Source organism: Podarcis cretensis (assembly GCF_951804945.1).
Source record: "Podarcis cretensis genome assembly, chromosome: 8".
Taxonomy (NCBI): Eukaryota; Metazoa; Chordata; class Lepidosauria; order Squamata; family Lacertidae; genus Podarcis; species Podarcis cretensis.
Genome location: NC_137177.1, coordinates 48,605,522 through 48,625,794, shown reverse-complemented (window position 1 = coordinate 48,625,794; position 20,273 = coordinate 48,605,522). Strand labels below are relative to the sequence as shown.

The window sequence follows — 20,273 nt, the reverse complement described above, 5'->3', positions numbered from 1 at the left end:
AGGAGCAGCGGCAAGTCCCGGAGGGAGAGAGGCAGGCAGGCAGGCAGGCAGGCAGGCAGCGGGAACGGCGTCGTCGTCTCTGGTGGCCGCAACTGCAGCTTCACCTCGTGAGAGAGGCGGGAAGCGAAGACCCAGGCGACGCTGCCCGCTGTGGGGCGGGCTCCCGAGGCGGAAGGCCGGCCTGAGGGGAGGGGAGACGCCCGCGGCGGACGGGATCGAAGCGGGCAGGGCAGGGCGGTCCGCTTCGCTTCGGCAGCCTCGGCGGCGGCGACCCAACATGCCTCCCGCTTCCTCGGCGTTGTCGCCGCCGCCGCCGCCACCGCCGTTGTTGTTGTCCTCGCCCTCCCCGCCCGCCGCCTGAAGCCAGGAGGAGACCTTCCCCTTCCTCTTTTCCTCTGCCAGCCGAAGTTCCCAGGCGGCCCCGACCCCACCCCAGGCGCAGGAGGAGGAGGAGGAGGGCGGCGGCGGAGGCAGCAGCAGCAACCGCGACATGAGGCGCGCCGAGGACCTGGAGGGCTTCGACGGGGAAGCGTCGAGCACCTCCATGATCTCGGGCGCCAGCAGCCCCTACCAGCCCACCACCGAGCCCGTCAGTCACGGCCACGGGCTGCGCGGCCTCCGCTGCGACCCCGATTACTTGAGGGGCACCTTCGGAAGGCTCAAGATCGCCCAGGTGGTGGGTACCGAGCCGCGAGGGGGGGGGGGAGTCGTTTGCAGTCTGGGGGGGGGCCCTCGCCTTTCCTTATCGCTGTTTCTAATTATTATCGTCACGGCGGTTAACGTGTGTGTCCGCGTGTGTACGTACACACGTACACGCACACACGAGAGTTTTTGGGTTTAATATCGCCCTCCTGTGTGGGTTGCCCTCCTTCTTTTTTGAGCCATGGCCACATAGCATGGCGATTGCTGTTCCCACCCCCGCCCCCCTCCAGTGGAGAAGGCTTGTTTTTTCAACCCAAAAGATTCTCTCAGAGAGACTCTCGCGGATTCCCATATTTAGAGAATGGGCTTGGAGGCTCCAGATGTGCTGTTACCACTCCAGCCAAATACCACAGGGTTAGCTGCGAGTGTAATAGTAGTAGTAGTAGTTACAGAGGGCCAAATCAGGACTGAAGCTCCCTGGGTGACCTTGGGGCCAGTCAGCTTGATCTACCTCCTAAGGTGGTTGTTAAAATCTTTTTTTTTTTTTTAAGGTGGTGGACACTCTCTGGGTTTCTTAGCTGAACTTGTTAGCCATATTTGTTGCTGGAGGATGGGGGATAAAAATAGCTGAAATGAATAATGTATTAGGCAGATGCCAACAAAAAAGGAGAGAAACCTGGGGTACCTTAAGGCTGCAATCTTATATCCAGTTTCCCAGGGTTGAACTGCATTGAGCTCAGTGGGATTTCTGTTTCAGCAGGCAGATTATAGATATAACTTTTTAAAAGATGTAACAGATTCATTGTGGCAGAAGCTTTCATAGACTAGCACACACTTTTTTTCCAGATGCATGATGTGTTATCCAGTTGGTAAAGGTAAAGGTAAAGGTACCCCTGCCCGTACGGGCCAGTCTTGACAGACTCTGGGGTTGTGCGCCCATCTCACTTAAGAGGCCAGGGACCAGCGCTGTCCGGAGACACTTCCGGGTCACGTGGCCAGCGTGACAAAGCCACATCTGGCGAGCCAGAGCCGCACACGGAAACGCCGTTTACCTTCCCGCTGGTAAGCGGTCCCTATTTATCTACTTGCACCCGGAGGTGCTTTCGAACTGCTAGGTTGGCAGGCGCTGGGACCGAGCAGCGGGAGCGCACCCCGCCGCAGGGATTCGAACCGCCGACCTTTCGATCGGCAAGCCCTAGGCGCTGAGGCTTTAACCCACAGCGCCACCTCTGGCAACTGAGGATAATGCTTTAAGGTGCTCCTTAAGGCTTCTTTTGTCAACTGCTACCAGACTTAGATTTAGAGAAGTAAACCTGTCTGACCCCTTTTGAGAGGAAGGATGGGTTACATTTAAAATAAATGCAGCATTCTATATTTCCCCAATCATCCCTCTTTGAAAATGTCTGATTTAAATGTAAGGCAAATTTCACAACTATGTATTGATTCTCAGTAAGGTAACACTGGCCTTTCCCTTTCTATTCTTCTGACTGTTACTTAAGTTTTTTCTTTTTTGGGAAGGATACATATTTCCCCATCTTTTCTGCAATGGTACCACCATTCCTTCCAGAGTTTATCCTGTTGGGCAAGAATTTGAATTAGGGAGGGAAAGGGAGCAAGCAGTTAGATGATAGGTGATGATTTATGTAATCTTTCAAGGTCACCATTTGTGACTGGATGAAAAAATAGCAGTTAGATGTTAGAAGGTCACCTGTTCCATCTTCTTACCCTTTCCTGTTTTTCTAGGGTGTGTTGGGTGGATATATTTGCACAGTCTGATTTCTCATCTTGACCCAATGATTCCTGTCATCTTCTTAGTCTTTGAAGTGTGACATGCACCCAGTCTACTTCTGGGATAGGGAACTTGTGGCCCTCCACATGTTGTTGTCCTGTCAGTGCAACCCAGCATAGCCAATGCTTATAAATGATGGGAGTTGTAGTTCAACAATATCTGGAAGGTCAGAGTTTTCCCATCACTAATCTACTTAGTAGTCTTTTGATCTATAAAGACTTGTGCCACAATATGTCTTATGTATGCTTACTCAGAATTAAGTACCAGTTCAGTAAAACTCTCATGTAAGTTGCACAGAACTGCACCATTAAAATAATTTTATCTTCATGTTTCTGTGGCCTTTTGATTTGGAGGAGTTAGAAGTACCAGGAAAATTTCATTTATGGCTACAGCTGTTGGGGGGGTATTTAATTTGACTTCCATCTACATACATTTTGCAAACACTTGTAGAATATTTCTTTGCTTAAAATTCTGCCTTTAAATACCATTGCCAGATACTGGTCAGGTGATTCGTATGTAGGTGTTCAAAAGAAGTTTGTAATCTAAAGGGGAAAAGGGTAGTGCCTTCTACATACTAAATATGTTCTTGAGAAACTATTGTTTTAAAAAGCACAAGCTGACATATTGTAGCCTCTTTGTGATAAAAAAGTCTCAGTATCCTTGTTCTGATAGATCATAGCATTGATAAGATCAGCTGATTTAGCAAGGGTTGAAATCAAGGTAGCCGACTTGTACTTTCCTGTGATCAGACAATTGTTGATCTATCTGCACGATCACAAGCCATGTGGATCAAGTGCAGTGTGACTTCAAAATGTTTCTGTGGCTGGAATCAGTTATGATGGCCCCCATTGTTTTCTGGCATAAAAGATGATAGTATAAGTTGGGAGTCATAAAAATAGTTGTGGTAGATGATTATTAAATGTGAAAAGTACAGAATGTGATTAATGTTACAGGTTACGTACAGAACTGCCTCCTCATGTATAGACCAATTGCATCTTCATGGGACACCTTGTTAGCTGTGCCATGAACTGCAAATTGCCACCTGTCAGAAACAGGCCTTCTCTGTAGTGGTACCTTTCCTCTGGGATGCTCCTCCCCAAATTATTTGGGAACAATGACAGTAGCATGCTCTGGACATTTCCTGAAAACACACCTAATCCTAATCATTAACACTGAATTCTACTGACTTTTTACAAAGTAATTCTGATATTTTAATTTTTTAAAAATGGTTTTAGTGTATGTTTTTATGTTGTGAACTGCTTTGATTTTTTAAAATAGTGATATAAAATATTTAAAATAAAATCTTGTGTATTGAGTCTGCTATAGTATTGTTTATTTTTGTGAACATTAGCTTCTGCTTTCCTGGCTTGGTGCCATTTTGTGTTTTGCTAATTGTAACCTTTTAGTGGCACCTCAGATTTATATCCTAACATTGTGTCCATATTCTACCTTCCATGTGTCTCTTGATGTAAATGTAATTGGCAAAAGGATATGTGTGTGAGAGAGGGTATTTAGACTGGCTTAGTGTTGCTTGTCTTTGTGTGCTTTGCTTAGGTGCCACTGTTCTTATCGGTGTGTTTAAACAATGTGCTGCTGGAATACAGGCTATTTTTAAAATTACATTTCAAGCTCAGAAGTACAGATCACAGGAGCAAAAAAAAAAAAAATGTTCTGACAGTAAACCATAGTTTTGTGTTGCATGCATAATCATCCAGGAACTTTGGGTTTGTGTACTTTCTCTTCCCATTGCACACCATATCATGGTGATTTTACGAGTTATGGCTCATAAGCAAACCCCAGCTAATATTGGACTGGAATAGCTTGACCACCGTGATTAATGTATTGGTAACCTCAAGACTTGATTACAGCAATGCACTATTTGTGCAGCTACCCTTGGGCCTGGTCCAGAGGTTTCAGCTGGTACAAAAGCTGCAGTTAGGCTGTTTATAGGGACAGATAATGTATAAACGGCCCTATAAATTTGCATATTTTAATACTCAGAATTCTTATTCCAGTTGTGGGGCTTGAACTGTGTTTAGCTTTAGCAAGAGACATAAAAGCATTCTGGATGGTCACTGAAATGTATCCTGAATAGGAAGGTCACTTAGGACACGGTTCATGTTTGAAGGAACCATATCATTAGCCACACCCATATAATTTATTTGTATCTGTATTCCTAGAATAGTGTAGGGTCTGATAATGGGAGACTCTAGTTGTGTGAATTTGTCTTTACTGTTAAAAAAAAAAAAGCATTCTGCATAAATTTATTTGGAGTAGTATTTAAATACATGTGTGATCCAGATAATTTTACTCCTTGTTTAGATACGGGATGGCTGAAGGCCCAATTTTCCTTTTCCTTGGTTCCCTGGTTTACTAGTTTTTTGGGTTTTTTATAAGTGCTGCTAACTTTTCCATTCGTTTAAAATAATTTTAGGATCTGTGTATGTTTGGAGAAACCTCTTAGATGACAGGTTGGTGTGTTTCCATAAGTAGGGAAGCTACCATTGGAAAGACCCAGCCTCTTAGTGCCACCCTTCAGACATTTCTATAAGGCTTTATAGGTCAAATCAGCACTTTGAATTGGGTTCAGAAACAAATTTGCAGGAAGTGTAGTTGAGCTAGAATTGGTGTTTATGTGCTCAGACAGCATGGTCCCAGTTAATAAACTGGCTGCCAAATTTGGTATGAGCTGCAGTTTTTGAACTGTTTTCAAAGGCAGTGAAACAAATGTCTTAACATCTTATTTAAACTCAGACCAGTGGCAGAGAGTTCACAAACAAAAGGTGAGATTAATACAGATTGGGATTGCTGAAACTATTGTGTCAGCATGCCACAAAAATATATGTTTTTAAATGGGTACTGATGGAGACGTCATTCAGAGTTTACTGTGACCATGGTGTGCAGTTATCTGAGGAGAATTTTGAGTATTTCCATTTCCATTTTAAAGAATAAGTTTATAGCCCTTATATTTAAGGAGCAAAACATGAAAACTTGGCAGTCAGAAGCATTAATCAATGAAAATTTCAGGGCATGTGAAATGGAAGGAGTAGCTTCCTTTTATACCATAAAAGACCAGAAAGGTTTCAGTGGCAATTCAGAACTTGGTTAATTCTGTAACGCTTAACTTGCCTTTCTACATAATTTGCCTCTTCATACCAAATATTCATTTATATCAGGGAGCGGAGCAGACATAAACAAATGAGCATACAGATACCCACAGGAAAAATCATGGCCACCTTGCTCCTCCCCTGGTTCTGCTGCTGCTATGTTAATTGAGAGCTTCATGGTTGGCTTATCAGCCCTATATCGGGAAGTTTTTAATGTTTGATATTTTACTATGTTTTATATGTGTCGTAAGCTGCCCAGAGTGGCTGGGGAAACCGAGCCAGATGGGCAGGGTATAAATAATAATGATAATAATAATAATTCTGTCAGAACCCAGGGTCATGATTTGTCTTGATCCAGAAAAAGCAAGTTTTGTTCTTGACTTACCATTAATGGTTTATCTACAGGAGATAAACTACAAGCTGGTGTTGGGATGTAATGATAGCTCTGGGAAGTGCAGCAGTTGTGGGACAAGGTGAAGAGTGAAGCATTGCAGTTTTCTCTGAGTTCCTGCATGCTCACACAATGATAACTTAGCCATGGTTTGGCTTAATGTTGTGTGCAAACTGGGACAGTTAGATAATGTTATTTTTCATACCAAGTTGGTGGTTGAAAATAGAAATGATCTTTGTGAATATTCCATCAGATAGGGGTTTCCAGGGCTCAGTTGAGAATCATTCCTCATGCAATAGCTTTCCGTCAGTGTCTCACTGACTGTTCATATGACCCATTTCCTTGAGTTCAACATTTTTCCATGAATCCAACTCCTGTTTTTCTTATCCCTTCACAACACAGACAGATGTGCATTGTGCACATCTTTCCACATTGTGAAGCCATGCAAATTGTGTGAAATGCATGGCTGTGTAGCTTGCTTTTGGAGCTGTGAAATGCAAGGTTTGTGATTGAAGAATATGAAATTATTTTTAGAGCAGAATGGGACTCTTACTGTGATCTCCAAATGTATCAGAAACAAATTATTGGTTGTCAAAAGCAACATGCAAGCTGCCTTGTTCTGGTTAAAATTAAAACTGCATCTTCTGCTAAATTGCAGTCTAGTGTCTTAATCCGGGGCATACCCTGGGTGTTAACTGGGCTTCACTGACACCATTTGATTTAAGATTACTAGGCAAATGAAACGATTGATACTGGAAGTTTAGGAGATATTCTAGTTGCAGGGGTTCTCAACAAGTTGTACATGCCTCGGTCATCAGTGTTTTCTGTGTTCTCTAGGATTCATTTGGACTTGTTTTGGGTGGCTAAAGAAATAACAAGTGGAAATTTGTATCTTTCATACCTTCATTTTGTTAGAAATTTGTGATCTTTTTGGAAAAGATCTGCTAGAGGCCTCCTCACCCAATGGAAAAAAATATGATATAGTTAGTACTATTACAGCTTTGGAGGCCTTCTGACATGTTATTGGCAGATGGCTAAAACATTATGGCGGGAAGCTTCAAAACTGTAGGGAATATGAAATATATATATAAACCAGCCAGTGGAAGGGTGTACTTTTGGGACATAATTTGAAACACATTTGTGTGGCTTTGTTTCAGCCAAGGGTAGAAGGTAGTTTTTCAAAAGTCCTTTGAAAAAGCTGCTGAAGTGTTCTGAGTGTGTCCAAACCACAGTCAAGAGCTATTATTTGAGCAGTCCAGGATTTTAATGCACTTATCAATATCTCCTGTAGTGCATTACTTCCCTAAAGCATGTCATGTTCTATAGATTGTAGCATGAGTGCCTGTTTTGAATTGTTAGCTACAGGTTATCTGGTAGAAAATACTGTTGCTGGTATATTGAACATGTTGAAGTAATTTGCCACAAAGCTTTCTCTTTCTCTGCCCGACTTCTTGCTTTTGTATGTGTGTAGGCCATGCAGCCAGGCATTTTGGCTGGCAAGGTATTTTCGTTGTGCAAAGTTAATGACAATCTCTAAACCTCAAATAGGTGGAGTCCTCTCAGCCTCTTATTGATTTGATTTTAAAGTTTGCATTCCACAAGCCCAGACTCTGTGTTTCTTAAAGGGAACTCTTGCTGCTTGAAACTAGGGAAAGGGACATAGTGTACAATTATGACTGTGGTCTTTGGATTTATTTATTTATGGCTCAATATTGCAGTAAGCAAAGGGTTAAAGAGGATGTTTAGATGTTGCTGGCACAGAACCACTTCTGGTTGAGTTATTAGTTTGACCTGAGATCTGTGCAATTGAGTCAAATAGTATATGTCATGCTCTAATGAGTGAGACATTTGGGAAAGGAATGGGTGAGAGTCAAGGAAGAATAGAAGTAGTTTCAATACGCTTTCTCTGCATTCTGAGTTTGTGTTTTAGGAAAATACTGATGAGCCTATGACCCACCAGATACTACTAGAGTACAGTTCCCATCACAAGTTATGATTAACTATGATGGCTGGGAAGACTGAGGTGTATAGGAATTGGAGTCTGACAATATCTGGAGGGCTACAGTTTCCCCTTCCTGCTTTGGAATGTCTGCATCTAAAGGAGATATCTTCATATGGCTGAAATCCACAAGATTTTAGGCTGCTTTCCTCATCCCAGCAACCTCTTTGGAGTCCCAATGTTGCATCTTCATCCCAAGCACTTCCACTATTTCACTCAATTTCTACAAACAGCAGCTTCTTCACTTGGTTGCTATTCAATCTATTCTCATGATTCCTATTCATTCTATTACAGATAAAAAGTTAGTGGAAGGTAACACCAAAACAAATGGAATATAATATGAAAGAGAAAAAGGTTTAAGCATCTATTCAGATAATCTAAACAAAGTCTACTTTATTTAACTTCTTTCATGTAGCCCTAGTGCAGTTCCTTCTATTATTTTGCTATCCCTCAATACTTAGCCATACTTTTGCCATACTTAGGGATTTTTGTAGCCTATTTAATTGTCCTTTAATTGTTTTTTGCCCTGTACTTGAATGAGATTGTGCAGTCAGCAGTTGAACTGAGCTTTATGTGGCTATTTGTTGCTTTAGCTTTTGAGACTTGATGCTTCTGTGGATTGGTAACTATGCAATTAAGTACCTGAATCTTCAAATTATAGCATATTATCCTGTAGTGCCTCTTGGACATGTTTACAACTTACTAGAATTAATTACTTTGAGAACCTTCAGGAAGAAAAAGTGTTGTCCTTTTGATCTCAATTAACTACAACATGGGATTGAGAGTATATGCTACAAAAATGAAAGAGTATTTTGCTATAATAAAAGCAGCAAAGGTCCTGAAAGATATAGGATATAATGCTACGGATTTGGGCTTCACAGAGAAGATCTGAGTGAAGGATATGAACTAAATACATATTTTCTTTTTTTGTTATAGACTGGTGTAGGGAAAATTAGGCCCTGGTGGGTGAATGTTGTCCTCCAAGCATCTCTATCTGGCTTTTGGAATTTCCCCTAATAATAATACATTTGTACCCCACCCTCCCTGGCCCTAGGCCCCACACTTCATTTGGCCCTCTTCATGCCTTCTTGAGAGTTTTTGCATTTCTAGAATGTGTCCTTGAACTTGAACAACTCATGCTTGCAGGGAGAGAGGATAGAGGGTGTGTGTGTAGAAACTATTCTACTACAAAGGTAACATTTACATTCATTGCTCCACCTAATTTACCTTCTGGTCCCATCTAGAAGTGGTATGTAGCCCCCCAAAATGTTACACAGAAGGGAATACAACCCTCAAACTGACTCCCCCCCCCCCCACTTCTGAAACAGACTCTTGGATACAGTTGCAGAATCAGGCATGCTATCTTTCTGTAGCTTTCTGGTGGATAATATTTTAAGCTAGATCTTAGCCTTAGCTTGATAGCGTATTTGCTGGAGCTCAGTTGTCAAACATGGAAAAACAGTCACTCCTAGTAAAATGATTAGCTGTGCAGATAAGCTCTCCAAATTCAATTCAACCTTGAAAAAAATCCCTTGCCTTGTCACCTCTAATTGTGTTTTACTTGCCATGGTCAACCAGGCAGACAACTTTTTACAAGGCTTCCTTCAGTTTGAAATTAAAAGATACAATAGATTTCTAGCTAAGAGAGAAAATAAGAGTTTTTTTGTTGTTGTTATTCCTTACCCACTGTAGACCCCCAGCCAGGTACTTGGGATCCCCTGCATTTTCCCTTTTGATATTTTAGTGAATAGTACTAATGTCACACCATATATTGCTCATTGAGGTGTTGGTATACGATTTTTTTCCCAGTACAAGTGAACCAATATTTCATGTATTGTTGGTCAAACTTTTGAGCAGTTTTAGTTGTTAATTTTTCTCTTATTTTGTGCACTTTCTTCCTTTTATCACCTTCTCTGCCACTTTAATTCACTTCTCTGTATACCTGACCCCTGCTAATGTCAACTTTTCTAAAATCAAAATGAACAGGGAAAGAGTCGTCACCCACATAACCTAATATAGGCGGAAGCTGTTTTTTGTTGCCCCATTTTTGGATTATTAAGTTTGAAGAAACTCCTCAGATTCTGCTATGCTGAAGTAACATATAGTTGTAGTTCAAAAGCAAGAAGTGTTTCCTTTAGTCCGAAAAGACTTGCCATTTTACAATTTGTTTTAAAAAGCAACTAAATCAAACTACTTTTCATTTTAAAATATTGCATTGAAATATTAAAGTTGGAATCCTGTACATACTTACTTAAGCGTTAAGCCCCATTCATGGTTGAACTCATGGAAACTTACTCCCAAAAAAGAATGCAAAGGATCAGGCTATAATGTTGACAGTCTTATCAGGCACATTGAAATGAAAGCAAAGCCCCATAACTGATGATGGTTTACTTATTATACCACACCCATCTGATTGGGTTGCCCAAGCCATTCTGGGTGGCTTCCAACAAAAATACAGGAGGGGAAAGCATAAAAGCTTCCCAAAACAGGGCTGCCTTCAGATGTCTACAGAAAGTTACATAGTTGTTTAACTCTTTGACATCTGCCGGGAGGGCATTCCAAAACTACTGGGTGCAACTACGGTCATACCTTAGTTTTCAAACAGCCTAGTTCTCGAACGTTTTGGCTCCTGAACGATCGAAACCCAGAAGGACCTCAGAGATGTATCTCAGTTCATCTTGAGGCTGAATCATTTGGAATCTGGACCATCAGTTGTTGTTGTTTTTTGTGTGTTTGCAGGTGTTTATCTCTTAAAAGATAACACACTGTGTCCAAAAAAACATTTTTGTTTTATTTTGAGACTTGTTGTTTCTAGTGCACTTATTTGTAAACAAATGTTCCTGGAGCATGTATGGAGTCGCATCTTGATCAGTTATTCTTTCAAATTAAATTTCTTTAAAACAGTAATTCTGGTATTTACTTAAGCTCAGTATTTAATGAGTGCAAAAACTGATTGTTGAAGTTTCGTGCACTGTATTTCATTCAAAGTGCTGGTGCAGTCATTAAATATGCAAAGACAGTATTGAGTTTTAGAAATGGCTCCTCATTGTTTTAGGGACTTCCTGGCCCCTGATCCACATCTATACCTATAATTAGAAAGCAATGTTCGACTTTGTATTAGATACAAAAATTGTAATTGAAACATGATATCCACTTGATATTTGTGCCTTTCCATAAGGAGAAACCAAAACCTCTAGTAAGCCTGATAATTTCTGTTTTACCTTTTGGCCAAATTATCATTATTATTAATTTATTTCGCATAGTGCTTTTAACGGAGTTTGGGGCTGGCACAGGAAATGGCAGGGCAAGCTTGAAACTATTCAGCATTTTTGGTATACCTGAGAGTGCTCTTAGTATTGTGGCCAGTATTTTTTATCTTTTTTGCTTTTGTTGTAAGATTCTGTTTTTCTGGTATGTCTAGACCATTTTGCCTTTTAAGGCATGGCATCTGAGGGGGCCATCAGATTACAACTCTGGATTCTTAGGATTGTGAATACTTTTATCTGAGCTGTTAAAATTCTTGTATAATGGGGTCCTTTTAGGTCACAATGTGCTCCTGATTATTTTCTCATTAAAATACTTTTCCTTCTCTGGCAATGTAATTTGAATACTTGTTATTTACTTAAGAAAAATCTTAAAATAAGACTCCTGTATAAAGTTAGAGTTCTTAATCTAAGGACATAGCTGAGTTTCTTCTTTAGTCTGTGTGACTTCCTTCTGATGTAACAATAAACTATGGCTTATCATTAAAGGAACTAGCCACAGTGAACTTTGGACTTCCAATCAGAAGGTCAGTGGTTTGAATCCCCGCGATGGGGTGAGCTCCCGTTGCTCGGTCCCTGCTCCTGCCAACCTAGCAGTTCGAAAGCACCTCAAAGTGCAAGTAGATAAATAGGTACCTCTCCAGCGGGAAGGTAAACGCCGTTTCCGTGCACCGCTCTGGTTCGCTAGAAGCGGCTTAGTCATGCCGGCCTCATGACCCAGAAGCTGTATGCTGGCTCCCTCGGCCAATAAAGTGAGATGAGTGCCGCAACCCCAGAGTCGATCATGACTGGACCTAATGGTCAAGGGTCCCTTTATCTTTACCTTTACTCCCGCTCCAGTGACCGGGAGGAATAGTTTGAAACGTCTCTTTTCCATTTTAGAATAATCAGTTAAGCTTTACATTCAAATCTAGATCAAGTATGACAACTTATGATTGAACTATTAAGAAATCTTAACTTAAAAGTCACAAGAGTGAAGAAGCATATTCGTCAGAATAAAGCAACAACAATGCCCATGTAACTACCGTATTTTTTGCACCATAACACTCACTTTTTTCCTCCTAAAAAGTAAGGGGAAATGTCTGTGCGTGTTATGGAGGGAATGCCTACGGGTGGCATGCCTACGGATTTTCCTCCTCTAAAAACTACGTGCGTGTTATGGTCGGGTGCATGTTATAGAGCGAAAAATACGGTAATTTAATTCCTGCCTCCCCACTATCAAACAGCAGCCATGCATGACAGTGTTTGATATGGCAGGCAGCCCTTTGGAATGTTTTGGGCTTTGATTTGCTTGCCTCACTAAAGATATTTAACATTTTTTCTAGTACAATTTCACATGTTGCAATTGCATCACAAAACAGTTGTGAGGCTTCCACTGAAAGTAAGTGGGACTGTGCCATGTTTTTTGTTGTAAAAAGGAATTCTCCGTAATGCATGTAGGTGCTTTTTGTCAGGGGTGAGGAATCTGTTGATGTATTACAGGAACTAATTGGATTGACTCATTTTCTTGCATTCCTGTGTACATGACAGAGGACTCCACGGGTAGAATAAAAAAAGGGCACCTATGGACATGTGGAAATCCATCCCTAGTGATGCCAGGTGGAAAATTAATCATATTTTTGCTGTGATGAAAGATAGTTTCCTCTTGGAGAGGCAGGGATGCACTGAAGCCATATTACTGAAATATTTGTATTTATGCCAGCTGTGTTAGATGTGAGAAATGCACCCGCTTTACAAGGAATGAAGCCTATTTAGATTTAGACTATTGAATTGGCCAAGTTAAATGAAAGCAATAAATCTAAATTTGAATGTGTGAGGTTTTTAAAAATGTCTTTGGGTGTATTTTGAGGAGGTGTAAAAGCATTTTACTTATATCTATGCTGTATATGACTACTTATGCTGTACCACTAGTTTAAGTAATAAATCCTAGTAGTGTAATATTCTTACAAAAATATTGTGGGTATTCTTAAGCAGGAAAAATGTTCACTATTCAGTGGTTTTTGTGAAATCATAAGTAATTATGTGATTGAACCACACAATAAGTCTTTTTGTGGGCTTCTTCAGATAAACAGGAAAGCTATTTTCTTTCTTTTAAAAATCTTGAAGGAACTATTTTTAGTGCTCATGTTGCTTGATTTATCAAAAAATAAAACACAGCAAATTTGATATTTAATAGAGAAAATGTAGTGGTAGCAATTTTATTCCTTATGAAGTCTTCTGTTGAGGTTGAATACATATTGCAATGCATTCTCTTCATTTTTCTGAAATGCTGACAGTCATAATTAGTATAGACAATTTGCCAAGAAGATCTTGTGCAGCAACAATTCATTTCCAGTCTGTTCCTTTTCATGTTTACTGGGAAAAAAACCTATTGAATTGAATGAGTGTGCATAGGATTGAAGCTTTCATTAGTTAATTTCCCTTTTTTAAATAATAAGATTACATTATCATTTTAAATGCAGAAACTTGTTCTGCAACATTGTTTTGCAGTATGACAAAATATTAGGGCAAACTATTTTGGCTGCAGTACTTTGAAGGGATTTGGAGTAATGCAGGGGTTGTGTTTTGGAACTTATACTACATCCATGTTTCAGGAGCATGTATTGGCAATAACATGATGCAGATTTCTCAGGTTTACTATGTTCATGTGAACCTGAACTGCGAGGTCTATTCTACTATGGTTGGAATAAGCAAAAATATTGTTCTTGCTATCTTGAAATAAATAATTCTGCATTATCTTCCCTCTCTGTCCTTTAATGTGTGCAGGTACTCTGCCCTGGGTCTGGTTTCTTTCGGGTAGAATTTAGTGGTATAGATTAAGATGGGATACTCTTCAACAATCCTGTATTTGGCATATCACTCATGTAGGAGAATGTCCTGGGATCGCTTGCTTATTTATTTACAGCATTTTTGCTCCACTCATTAGCCAGAGTGGCTTACTTACAATCTTTTAAAACAAAGCAGTCCCTGCCCACAAGCTTGCAATCTAAAACCACTACACACAAGGGAAGAAGAAGAAAACAAACTCAGGAATCGTTCCTTAAATAGTAGCTCTTATAATGACCAACTGGCAAGAAAGAGTTCAGGGATAGGAGGTGCCTGATGGAGCTGGTCTTTTGGCAAAGCTGGTGGAATAAGCACTGGCCTCCCCCCCCCACTAAGGCAGCCTGATGGAATGAGATTGAAGGATGGAGTAGGACCCCAAACCTACAGGTTCAAATAACCAGAAAAGGGAATTTCAGCCAAAAATTATGGAGAAATTCCTAGTGGTAACAAGAACCTTCACAGTAGAACAGATGGAAGGTGGGAGAATTTGCTTCATTTGAGATGTTTAAGCAGTGCTGGATGACTGCCTATAGCAATGGAATTGGGCTAGAAGACCTCTGTTGTCCCTTCCAGCCCTGTGATTCTCTAAAAAGGCAAAAATACAGACAAAACCAGGGCAATGATTTATCAGGTGACAGAAAAGTGAGACTTTTACTGGTAAATGGGGGGCAATGGCAGAGATGTGTTCATCTATCTTATAGCATGCTGGGACACTCCCAAACTCCAAGTCCAAACTCCAGTAAAGAGCATGTTGTTTACTCATGCATGCAGATCCAACTAGCTGAACACAATGCATTCCCAGAAAATCATTTGTCAGGTGATGGTTTCCATTATTTTCTATGGGAACATTTCTAATCTGTGATGTGGCCAACCTCCCTCCCTCCCTCCATGGTTTTCTATTGAAATGGCTGCCGGCGACCAGCAAAACAAGAATAAGTAAGGAAGTGGCTGTTCAGATATCTGAAGCAGTGTCGTGAAGTTTGGGTATAATTATTTGCATTCAGATAACTGAAATTTCGGATAACAGGACCTGCATGTACATTACTCAAAGATTTGCAACTGAACTCATGAACTGTATTGATTGAAAAGGAACATTGATTTTCAGGTGTCAGGAGACATGAACATGTGAGAAATGCAAGTGAGGAAAGTTAATGCTGGAAATCCAGGTGTGCACATTTAGAGTAACCTTTGTCGGTCCAATAGAAACCCCCATCTTTTCCCACTGGTATGCAAAGAAGATATTTGAGGATCTTATGTTGTCAGAATCCCACACCTTTCCTTACTATACCTCTGATTCTAGTCTCTCTGTTGCTCTGGCAACATGGCAGCAAAATATGAAAAAAGCAGATGACCTCACTGAGCCAAATTCTGGTTAAATGGGAATGAGGGAGAGGGGGACATTTTCAGGCCTACTGCTAGTGGAGTTAACAGAGGACACATCCCTCATTATGATATCCTGGGTCCGAACCACTAGTACTGTTGGTTCAAGTACACTCTGAAACACCGAGTCATGGAATCTTTTAGAAGCAAAGGCCTATAGCAGGGATAGGAAACTAGTGGTCTCCTAGATACTACTAGACTACAGCTCCCACCATCTCTGACCATGGGCCATGCTGGCCAAGTCTGGGTCGAAAAACACCTCATGGCCTAGAAAGTAGAAGAAGGGCCAAGCATAGAATCCTGCTAACTGCCCCTTGAGTGAGTTCCTGAGGTTTAGCAACCACACCTTGTTGGCAAGATGTATCCTTTTACACTGTTACCTCCACTCCTTGCCTCTGGGCCATCCCATCCCATGTCACACATGTTGAAATTAAGGACCCCTTCATTTGATGTGATCTGGTGGAACTCAAAACAAATCTTACTTCTATAGCTCTGATGAGCGGGGGAAAGGAGTGAAATCTAAATTAACGTCTGTAACATTTTGACTACTGACCTCAGTGCAATACTAGTTATAGTATTATTTGTTATCTCTTTCAATTACATTCAACTTCTCTTGTGTAAAGTCGGGTAAGATCACTTTCGTATTCATATCAACCAGGGGAGAGATTGTTATAGTTCTGCTCCCTTTTAAGAATAAGAAAATGAGAATAAGAGACACAGTGCATTCTTTAGCTCTTATCTCCTTGCATATCATTTTAGCCTCCCAAATATATACCTGAATTCTTTAGTTTCTTCCTAGTCTTGTTTGTGTATAGTTTTGCTGAATTGAAATAGGCCTTCATAGTACTACTCAGTAAAGTTTAGTTGCTAACTATTCTGAACCCCCAAATGCCTTTAAAAGCCAGAATGAAAAGCATATTCTTTATAGTAGGAGAAATGGACCAGTACCAATACTACTTTGATCGATTTACAGCCTAAGCTAGGGATGGGGAACTTGTGGCCCTCCAGATGACGATGGTAAACTCCAACTACTATCATGTCTGGTCACTGGCCTAGTTGATTGGGACTGATGGTGGAGTCCCCACAACATATGGATGGCCACAGGATCACTAAACTGGGCCTTATCATACACATGTTTACTTGAAAGCAAGACTCACTGAATTCTGTAGGACTTTCAAGTAAGTGTGCACAGAATTGCTATTTTAGTACTAAAATATGCTTTGGTATATGAGTGAGACAAGCATCTTGTGTTGATTTCTTCTTTTAAACTGTGAATCTTACTGAAGTTTCATTGCACATTCTTGAGTATCAAATTCCCAATGAACATTTCAGGATAATTTGTGGCCGTCTTCAGAATGTTACAGAACTATTTATATTTTACCACTTTTTCTCCCTGTAGGTTTTGGCACTGATTTCCTTCATCTGCATAGAAACCATCATGGTATGCTCCCCTTGTGAAGGCCTTTATTTCTTTGAATTTGTCAGCTGTAGTGCATCGGTAGTTACTGGAGTTTTGTTGCTTATGTTCAGTCTAAATCTCCATGCAAGAATACCACAGATCAACTGGAACATTACAGTAAGTTTTCATCCAAACCTTCACTTTATAAAAATAGCTGAATAAACATTTGAAGTTTAGACTTCAAGCACTGCCTGCCTTGTACAGAAACTTGAAACCATTGGTAAATGTTATTTGCAGCAAGTAGAGTTCATGTGCTGCTTTATATTCAAAGTGAACCCCACTGGTGCAATAAGGATTATGAAATATTGGATGATAAAGTATATAAAGCTGAAATTGTGTGTAAAATCATACCCCTCCCCTGCATAATGCAGACTTTCCTTCTATGCTAGTCTTTATTGTTCACAACTGAGGAAAGTATAGTCTGCAGATTTATATTTACAAATGGTTAAAAAATTAAATATGAAATGAGTTCATACTACAAGGTAGAGTCAATCTGTAAATCTGTGGGCCATCAATCCCTCTTCTAAAAACAGTCATATTTTGGGATTAACCTGCTTTTCTGAGTTTGGAAGTTGGAAGTGTGTGCTTTATGCATTTATCTTCTTTCTCACATTCTTTTAGGAATAGGGTTGCCCCTGTTTTCACAAGTCCTGCTGTTGTACTCTTTTGAAGACAGGCATTTGGCTGGGGATATTTTTTTTCCTGATAAGGAGATTAGTAGTAGGAAAAGTTTCTCCTGCTACATGCCTGCATGTCAGCCACAGGAGCAGGGCCAGAATGTGGAAAGCAACTGATAGGGGCCACAGATTTCACTGTTTTCCTTTTGGCATAAATTTCACATAATTGTTGCACACAGTCTATTTAGAATTCATTAGAATCCCTATAAGGCAAATCCAAAAAGTCACCTTACACTCTTCTGATATCTCAATGGGTTTTGTTGGTCCTTTGCAGTTTCTGTAACTTTTGGTTAGTTTCCTCTTGACCCTAACTTTATATCCTTTCTTCCTTCCAAATGAGCCTAGGGTGGCAAACAACAAATGCTAAAACAATATACAATATACATAATTGACTGGGAAAGATCTCAATTTAAAAGGCATGCTGAGAGAAGGTCTTCAATAGGTACCAATAAGACAACAGAGATAGCACCTGTCTAATATTCAAGGGAAGGAAATTCCTAAGGGTGGGTGACACAACACCAAAGGCCCAATTCCTACATTTTGTAGAACCGACCTCCTGATAAGATGGTATCTGCAGGAAGCCCTCATTGCAGAGCACAGTGATCAGTTGAGCATATAAGGACTGGTATTATGTTTCATGTATCTTTGCCCCAAGCTGTATACAGCCTTGTACACCAAAACCAGTACATTGAATTTGGCCTGACAGCCAGAGCAATTCTTTCAACAGATACATTCAATAGCTTATTATTTTACTTCATTTGTCCTCCCATCCTTTCTGTGGGTATGCATGAGAGACTGGCAGGTTGGAATACTGGTTCCTAGATCTCTTGGATTCTGGTAGGCCAAGGAGTGTGTGCTCCACCTTCTAGCATGTATCCTGAATGGTGTGTACATGCTGAAAACCTTTGAAAGGGGAAAAACAATGTGGCGTCATGAGTCTGTCTCAGCTGCTGGCCACAGTAAATTAAATCATTAGGCCAGTCAATGATCCTTAATCTCTGTTCCTGTTTAGATTAAGGAACACTGTATTTTGAAGTTCTGCCTCCTTTGTCTTACTGTACATGATGAGTATTCACAACTTTCTGGCAGCAACAGAATAAAGAGAGAAATGTTTTACATTTGGCAGCAGTGATCCCATTTACATCCTAACTGAGGAATTGCATGCCATCTGAAATATTATTCAAAATGCAACAAATGGAAGGTGAAGCTTGTAAAGGACTGTAGTATGGCATGCTAGGAAGAAAACTGAAAAAAATGCGTCCAGAGAAAGAGTAGATAAGTCATACTCCTGTCTCTGATAGTTTTGCTATGAGAGTATGAAAAATGATAGTGGAAATTTCCCCTTTGTTAAATAAAACAAATAGATCAGCTCTGCAAGGATGTGTGCAAGTACCGTAAAGGAATGTGATGGGCATCTGAACACATGTTTCAGATGAGTTTATATTCACTCATACTGCTTGCTTAAATGTATTGAAAAGAATCAAGTTATGTATTTTAGTTATTATAATTGCCCTTTCCCATTCCCATATCATTGGCTTGACTAGATCATGTTTCAAATAGTGCACAGGATGATATCTAGTTTCAATCACTAAGATTCTGACAACAAATGGTTTGGCTAAATGTTAGAAATTTGACTTAGCATTGGAAAGCAATTATTGATTTTGAGTGAGGATTTCAAGGAAAGAACATTATGTGGCAAAGAAGTTGGTCCAGTCACATAGAATAGAAATATGTGAAATCAGGAATAAGGGAAGTGAACAGAGAACTGTTCTTTGTCATGAGCCAAGCTAGATAATCACCCCTTGCAATACATTTTTGATTTAACTCCATGTTAATTTTTTTTTGGTATCCATATCTAAGAGAATTCTAAGGTTGCTCTAACCACTAGTGATTTCAGATGCCTAGGTTGCTGAAATAGCTCAACGAGAAAGATGTTGTGTTTCAAATGAAGGTCTGAAAGCAAAAGTCATTGTGGGCATCTTCAGAATCTTTCAATAAAATATACTTACTTATCCTTTTGTTGCAGTTTGTTCCATTTAGTCCTTTATTTTCTGTTCTTTATAGAACTTCAACCAGCTTTGTATATGGGAGCATAGAACGATAATTTCAATGAAAGCTTGTTATGCCGTGCCATTATGTTCTGGCTTTGGCTAAATGTGCTTGACTCTTGGCTTACGTCTAACATAAACACAAGACCTATAATTGCCATGCATATAAGAAAATTGCTGTATCTATTCAGAGTTTCTAAATGATATTCTGTGACCTGCACAATCAGCTTAGTTCCCTGTTCCATATTGTAATGGAAAGTTTTGGCCATTGACCTTCAGCAGCTCTGCATATTTTAATGACCAAATGTGCCAAGGTGAAATGTATTGTATTATATAAATACCCTAGGAGCTAACATCAAAGCAATGTGCAGACTTATTTTGTTATAGTGAAGTGTAATCAAACACTTTCTCTTCATTGGTTCTAGATGTTAGAATTATACAAGCTAATGAAAGAAATGGTTTGTTTTTAGATTCCTAGCATCCTTCATCTTGTATGTGGAACTAAGACTGGAAAAAAAATGTTTTTCCTTTGCCAGTGTCAAGAGAAAAGAACCCATTTATATATTTTTGTTCAGAACTGTCAGCTGCCTAGAGATTTTGTATATTTCTGCCCTTAAATGCCAGTATCTGGCATTTAAGTGATCTAACGTGTCCCTTGGCCAGTGGTCTGTTTCTAAAATAACCAATGAAGA

At 40.1% G+C, this 20,273-nt stretch overlaps 1 protein-coding gene across 1 annotated transcript in view; it reads left to right on the top strand.

Moving 5' to 3' along the window:
• Positions 1 to 44: 44 nt before the first annotated feature.
• The window catches only part of CMTM4 (CKLF like MARVEL transmembrane domain containing 4), a 33,396-nt gene continuing 13,167 nt past the window's right edge, over positions 45 to 20,273 (top strand). Inside the window, exons 1-2 of the mRNA XM_079988059.1 lie at positions 45 to 676; positions 16,797 to 16,973. Coding sequence (XP_079844185.1) covers positions 491 to 676; positions 16,797 to 16,973 — 363 coding nt within the window. The 5' untranslated portion in view covers positions 45 to 490. The remainder of the gene's footprint in view (positions 677 to 16,796; positions 16,974 to 20,273) is intronic.